The following is a 6,599-nucleotide window of genomic DNA, read 5'->3' on the forward strand; positions in this document are numbered from 1 at the left end:
TGGGCAGTAAAGGGTTAATGTGATCTTCCGGTTCACTCCCGGACTCTGGGCAGTAAAGGGTTAATGTGCTCTTCCGGTTCACTCCGGACTCTGGGCAGTAAAGGGTTAATGTGCTCTTCCTGTTCACTCCCGGACTCTGGGCAGTAAAGGGTTAATGTGCTCTTCCTGTTCACTCCCGGACTCTGGGCAGTAAAGGGTTAATGTGCTCTTCCTGTTCACTCCCGGACTCTGGGCAGTAAAGGGTTAATGTGCTCTTCCTGTTCACTCCCGGACTCTGGGCAGTAAAGGGTTAATGTGCTCTTCCGGTTCACGCCCGGACTCTGGGCAGTAAACGGTTAATGTGCTCTTCCTGTTCACTCCCGGACTCTGGGCAGTAAAGGGTTAATGTGATCTTCCGGTTCACTCCCGGACTCTGGGCAGTAAAGGGTTAATGTGCTCTTCCTGTTCACTCCCGGACTCTGGGCAGTAAAGGGTTAATGTGCTCTTCCTGTTCACTCCCGGACTCTGGGCAGTAAAGGGTTAATGTGATCTTCCGGTTCACTCCCGGACTCTGGGCCGTAAAGGGTTAATGTGCTCTTCCGGTTCACTCCCGGACTCTGGGCAGTAAAGGGTTAATGTGCTCTTCCTGTTCACTCCCGGACTCTGGGCAGTAAAGGGTTAATGTGCTCTTCCTGTTCACTCTGGGCAGTAAAGGGTTAATGCTCTTTTCCTGTACTCTTAGACTCTGGGCAGTGAAGGGTTAATATGCACTTCCTGTGGCAGTCTGGGTAGAGATCTGTGTATTCAGAGGACTCTCCACCTCTGAGCGGAATGTGGCCACAAGAACATGGCGGATGATCTGTAGGGGTCACATGACATGTACATGTGTCTGATCTCTCAGAGGCCATGTTGGGTACTGGCATCACCCACACCCAGGACTGTTGGTAATCCATGATCATGTGTCTTCTGTGAGGGGGAGGAAACTGAGGGTCACATGGCTGGAGTGGGCGGGATATCTGTAGAGGAGGGGTAATGGCTGCACACATAGAGGACAAAAGTTGCTGGTCAGTATTCCTGAGATCCCATCGCTCCTTTCTGTGCTGTGTGCAGAGATAATCCTTACTACTCTACAGCTATCTCCAGACACCTTCTAGAGCTTTCCTCCTGGGAGGACTGATAGTGGAGTGACCATCGAGGTTCCTCTATCTCCCTTTCTGACACCTGAGAGAAACAAGGACGTCATGATGGAGGATGAACCGCCCCTCACATCACCGGGTAAGAGGAGAGAGCAGTACGGAGGGTCCACCTAGATCCCCCATCATCTGATACACACATAGAAACAATGTATTCAGTCACTGTGTGTGTCTCCTACAGATGGATCCAGTAAGAGGAACCCACCAGAGAGATGTCCCCGTACTCTGTATTCCCGGGATTCCACACAGGAGGATCACACCGTCCCTCACCGTGATCAGGTAGGTGACTCTAGACTGTATGAGTTTATACTCCTCTTTGTGGTCTCAGCCTATCTGTGATAAGAACATCAGCATGTTATCTTCCGTCATTCTTTTGGTTTAGGATGAAGATGAACAGATGTATGTGAAAGTGGAAATTAAAGAGGAAGAAGAGGAGGTGTGTGTGATGGATTATAAACAGTCTACAGAAGAGATTGGGATGGCGGCAAATATTAAACCGGAAGAATCCCTAAATATCATCACAGGTGAGTAATAATCACTATATATAGAAACTGATCCGATATATCGATGATTGAGGACCTGTAGACCTTCACACAATTGGGTAAGGTGATCTCTACAAGGACGTCATGATGGAGAATGAGCCGCACCTCACATCACCGGGTAAGAGGAGAGAGCAGTACGGAGGGTCCGCCTACATCCCCCATCATCTGATACACACATAGAAACAATGTATTCAGTCAGTGTGTGTGTTTCCTACAGATGGATCCAGTAAGAGGAACCCACCAGAGGGATGTCCAAGTCCTCTGTATTCCCGGGATTCCACACAGGAAGATGATCAGGTAAGTACAGATGAGTGTCTCACCTTCTATACTTCATACCTCTTCATTCCGTATCCAGTCATTGATAGATTTCCGTCTATTTTAGGGTGATGACCAAATTTGTATCAAAGTTGAAATCAAAGAGGAAGAGACGTATGTGATGGGTGATCAGCCATGGGTGGAGAATGATATATCTCCAGAGAGCAGTGCTAGTGAGTACTTAATGTTAATGCCAAGTATCCATATCTACCTCTTCTGCCGAATGGCACCCTTAAAAATGCGGTATCAAATTTTCAGGAGACTACTCCTTCTGTCTGCTTATATGGACAATCGAGTCACCAGTGGGAAATGGACAGGTGGATGTTCTGTTACACTGGCTGATAAGCTCTCCTAAATGAATTTTTGAAGAGAACAAACATTCACCAACAAATTAAGTAGAGATACTGTACACCATATGAAGGTCCATCTCCATTCCTCAATATAACGTCATGTCCCCAACAAATGAGGAGGAGATACTGTACACCATCTGAGAGGTCCATCTCCATTCCTCAATATAACATCATGTCCCCAACAAATGAGGAGGAGATACTGTACACCATCTGAGAGGTCCATCTCCATTCCTCAATATAACGTCATGTCCCCAACAAATGAGGAGATACTGTACACCATATGAAAGGTCCATCTCCATTCCTCAATATAACGTCATGTCCCCAACAAATGAGGAGATACTGTACACCATATGAAAGGTCCATCTCCATTCCTCAATATAACGTCATGTCCCCAACAAATGAGGAGATACTGTACACCATATGAAAGGTCCATCTCCATTCCTCAATATAACGTCATGTCCCCAACAAATGAGGAGATACTGTACACCATATGAAAGGTCCATCTCCATTCCTCAATATAACGTCATGTCCCCAACAAATGAGGAGATACTGTACACCATATGAAAGGTCCATCTCCATTCCTCAATATAACGTCATGTCCCCAACAAATGAGGAGATACTGTACACCATATGAAAGGTCCATCTCCATTCCTCAATATAACGTCATGTCCCCAACAAATGAGGAGATACTGTACACCATATGAAAGGTCCATCTCCATTCCTCAATATAACGTCATGTCCCCAACAAATGAGGAGATACTGTACACCATATGAAAGGTCCATCTCCATTCCTCAATATAACGTCATGTCCCCAACAAATGAGGAGATACTGTACACCATATGAAAGGTCCATCTCCATTCCTCAATATAACGTCATGTCCCCAACAAATGAGGAGATACTGTACACCATATGAAAGGTCCATCTCCATTCCTCAATATAACGTCATGTCCCCAACAAATGAGGAGATACTGTACACCATATGAAAGGTCCATCTCCATTCCTCAATATAACGTCATGTCCCCAACAAATGAGGAGATACTGTACACCATATGAAAGGTCCATCTCCATTCCTCAATATAACGTCATGTCCCCAACAAATGAGGAGATACTGTACACCATATGAAAGGTCCATCTCCATTCCTCAATATAACGTCATGTCCCCAACAAATGAGGAGATACTGTACACCATATGAAAGGTCCATCTCCATTCCTCAATATAACGTCATGTCCCCAACAAATGAGGAGATACTGTACACCATATGAAAGGTCCATCTCCATTCCTCAATATAACGTCATGTCCCCAACAAATGAGGAGATACTGTACACCATATGAAAGGTCCATCTCCATTCCTCAATATAACGTCATGTCCCCAACAAATGAGGAGATACTGTACACCATATGAAAGGTCCATCTCCATTCCTCAATATAACGTCATGTCCCCAACAAATGAGGAGATACTGTACACCATATGAAAGGTCCATCTCCATTCCTCAATATAACGTCATGTCCCCAACAAATGAGGAGATACTGTACACCATATGAAAGGTCCATCTCCATTCCTCAATATAACGTCATGTCCCCAACAAATGAGGAGATACTGTACACCATATGAAAGGTCCATCTCCATTCCTCAATATAACGTCATGTCCCCAACAAATGAGGAGATACTGTACACCATATGAAAGGTCCATCTCCATTCCTCAATATAACGTCATGTCCCCAACAAATGAGGAGATACTGTACACCATATGAAAGGTCCATCTCCATTCCTCAATATAACGTCATGTCCCCAACAAATGAGGAGATACTGTACACCATATGAAAGGTCCATCTCCATTCCTCAATATAACGTCATGTCCCCAACAAATGAGGAGATACTGTACACCATATGAAAGGTCCATCTCCATTCCTCAATATAACGTCATGTCCCCAACAAATGAGGAGATACTGTACACCATATGAAAGGTCCATCTCCATTCCTCAATATAACGTCATGTCCCCAACAAATGAGGAGATACTGTACACCATATGAAAGGTCCATCTCCATTCCTCAATATAACGTCATGTCCCCAACAAATGAGGAGATACTGTACACCATATGAAAGGTCCATCTCCATTCCTCAATATAACGTCATGTCCCCAACAAATGAGGAGATACTGTACACCATATGAAGGTCCATCTCCATTCCTCAATATAACAATATTTCTCTTTCACAGGTGGACACAATGGGTGGAATAATATTGAACGGCATCGTATTTCATCTCCAGAATACAATGAATATAATGCAAATGACTCGGCACCATATTTCCCATGTGAAGATCCCGGACATTCCCGTGCCGGTAGATTAACGGATCTCTCTAACCCTGAGGAATCTTCTGATAGGTCACATACTGTTCAATCAGATAACCATCTAACATATCACAATGCAGATAGACCATCAAATCCATCTTCCATTGATAATTCAGACTCTATTACCCAGAAAAGTGGGAAGATATTTCCGTGTCCTCACTGTGAAAAATGTTTTTCAGCAAAATCATTTCTTGATAAACATGTAAGAGTGCACACCGGGGAGCGGCCATTCTCATGCTCCGAGTGCGGGATTTCTTTCAAGTCCAGCTCAAATCTCTTTAGACATCAAAGACTGCACGCTGGAGTGAAGACCTTTACATGTTCAGTGTGCGGGAAGTCTTGTGCAGACAATGCCAACCTTGCCCGGCACCTTCTAAACCACACCGGTGAGAAACCTTTTCCGTGCTCAGAGTGCGGGAAGCGTTTTAAAAGGAAGTCTCAGTTGACGGAGCATTTTAGAGTTCACACGGGCGAAACTCCTTTCTCATGTCCGGAGTGTGGAGAAAGTTTTATGCAGAAGTATGATCTCACCGTCCACCAGAAGACCCATACGGACAAAATTCCATACACATGTATGGTTTGTGGGAAAGGTTTTACATGGAAGCATACTCTCCTCCTACACCAGCGAATGCACACAGGCAAAATGCTGTACACGTGTACAGAGTGCGGGCAGGGGTTCATACGGAAACGCACGTTTGTCAACCACCAGAGAACCCACGAAGAGGAGCTGTCCATCTCTTGCACAGATTGCGGGAAACGCTTCACTCAGAAATCCGCTCTTGCCGAGCATCAAAAACTTCACGTAGATGAAAGCTCCTTGACATGTCTCGAGTGCGGCAAATCTTTTCAAACCAAGTCTGAACTTTACCTGCATCGTAGAGTTCATGTCCGTGAGGAGATCTTTCCATGCTCAGAATGTGAAAAGTCATTCAAAACAAAGACAGAGCTCCTTCTACATCAGAGAGGTCACACCGGTGAGGAGATCTTCTCATGCTCAGAATGCAATAAGTCCTTCATACGTAGATCGGACCTTGTCAGACACCAGAGAGTCCACACCGGCGAAAAGCCCTTTCTGTGCTTCCAGTGCGGCAAACGCTTCTCACATAGGGGAGGCCTCAGAGGCCACCTGAAGCTCCACACCGGAGAGAAGCCCTTCTCCTGCTCCGAGTGTGGGAAAAGCTTTAGCAGGAAGGACAATCTAATTTCCCATCAGAACACTCACAAGGCAGAGAAGCCGTTTTCCTGTGCAGAGTGCGGGACGGGGCCCGGAAAACAGGCCTTGTGTTCACACAGTGGAGCGGCCATATTCTTGCTCGGAGAGCCGGGAAAGTAGGTTGATGAAAGCCTGTCAAAATAAATATTAGAGAGGTTCTCATTAGTTGACTGGACTGGCAAATCTCTACAAGTGATGGAACTTTTCCATGGAAATATCCAAAGCAGCCCATGGGTTGTCCTTTCCGCAAGCCAGACGGTGTGGTAAACTCCCGGAACCTTGTTGTTGGCTGTTGGCCGGCAAAAGCCTACTGAGATAGGTTGCACAGATACCAAGTACAGTACTCGGTACAAGTACGAATACATGTACCGATACTTTTGAGCTCCAAGACTAGACTAGAGAAAAATGCAAAAATTAGGAGGCAGCGGTCATTTGTAAGGAGCACACGGAGCTCCCGGGATTTGTACATCTCTGTTTTAATGTACGATTTTGTTTTTATAAATATAAATAAAGGGATGCACAGATACCAGTTTTGCGAGTACGAGTACTGGTACTTGCCGAGGTACTTACAAGTACGAGTACTGATACATTTTTGTTTATTGTCATGTGACAGTTTTTCTAAAACAATACAGACTAATGATTTCAGGACAGTGGT

General features: G+C 45.1%; 1 protein-coding gene across 1 annotated transcript; it reads left to right on the top strand.

Moving 5' to 3' along the window:
• Window positions 1-2,003: 2,003 nt before the first annotated feature.
• On the top strand, window positions 2,004-6,101 carry LOC108801413 (gastrula zinc finger protein XlCGF26.1-like). Its single transcript, XM_018573307.1, has 3 exons — window positions 2,004-2,011; window positions 2,097-2,143; window positions 4,599-6,101. Exons 1-3 carry the CDS (start codon window positions 2,004-2,006, stop codon window positions 6,062-6,064), a joined length of 1,521 nt encoding a protein of 506 aa, XP_018428809.1. The 3' UTR covers window positions 6,065-6,101.
• Window positions 6,102-6,599: the final 498 nt, after the last annotated feature.

The sequence above is a fragment of the Nanorana parkeri genome, unplaced genomic scaffold (assembly GCF_000935625.1).
Source record: "Nanorana parkeri isolate BGI_ZX_2015 unplaced genomic scaffold, ASM93562v1 scaffold2327, whole genome shotgun sequence".
Taxonomy (NCBI): domain Eukaryota; kingdom Metazoa; phylum Chordata; class Amphibia; order Anura; family Dicroglossidae; genus Nanorana; species Nanorana parkeri.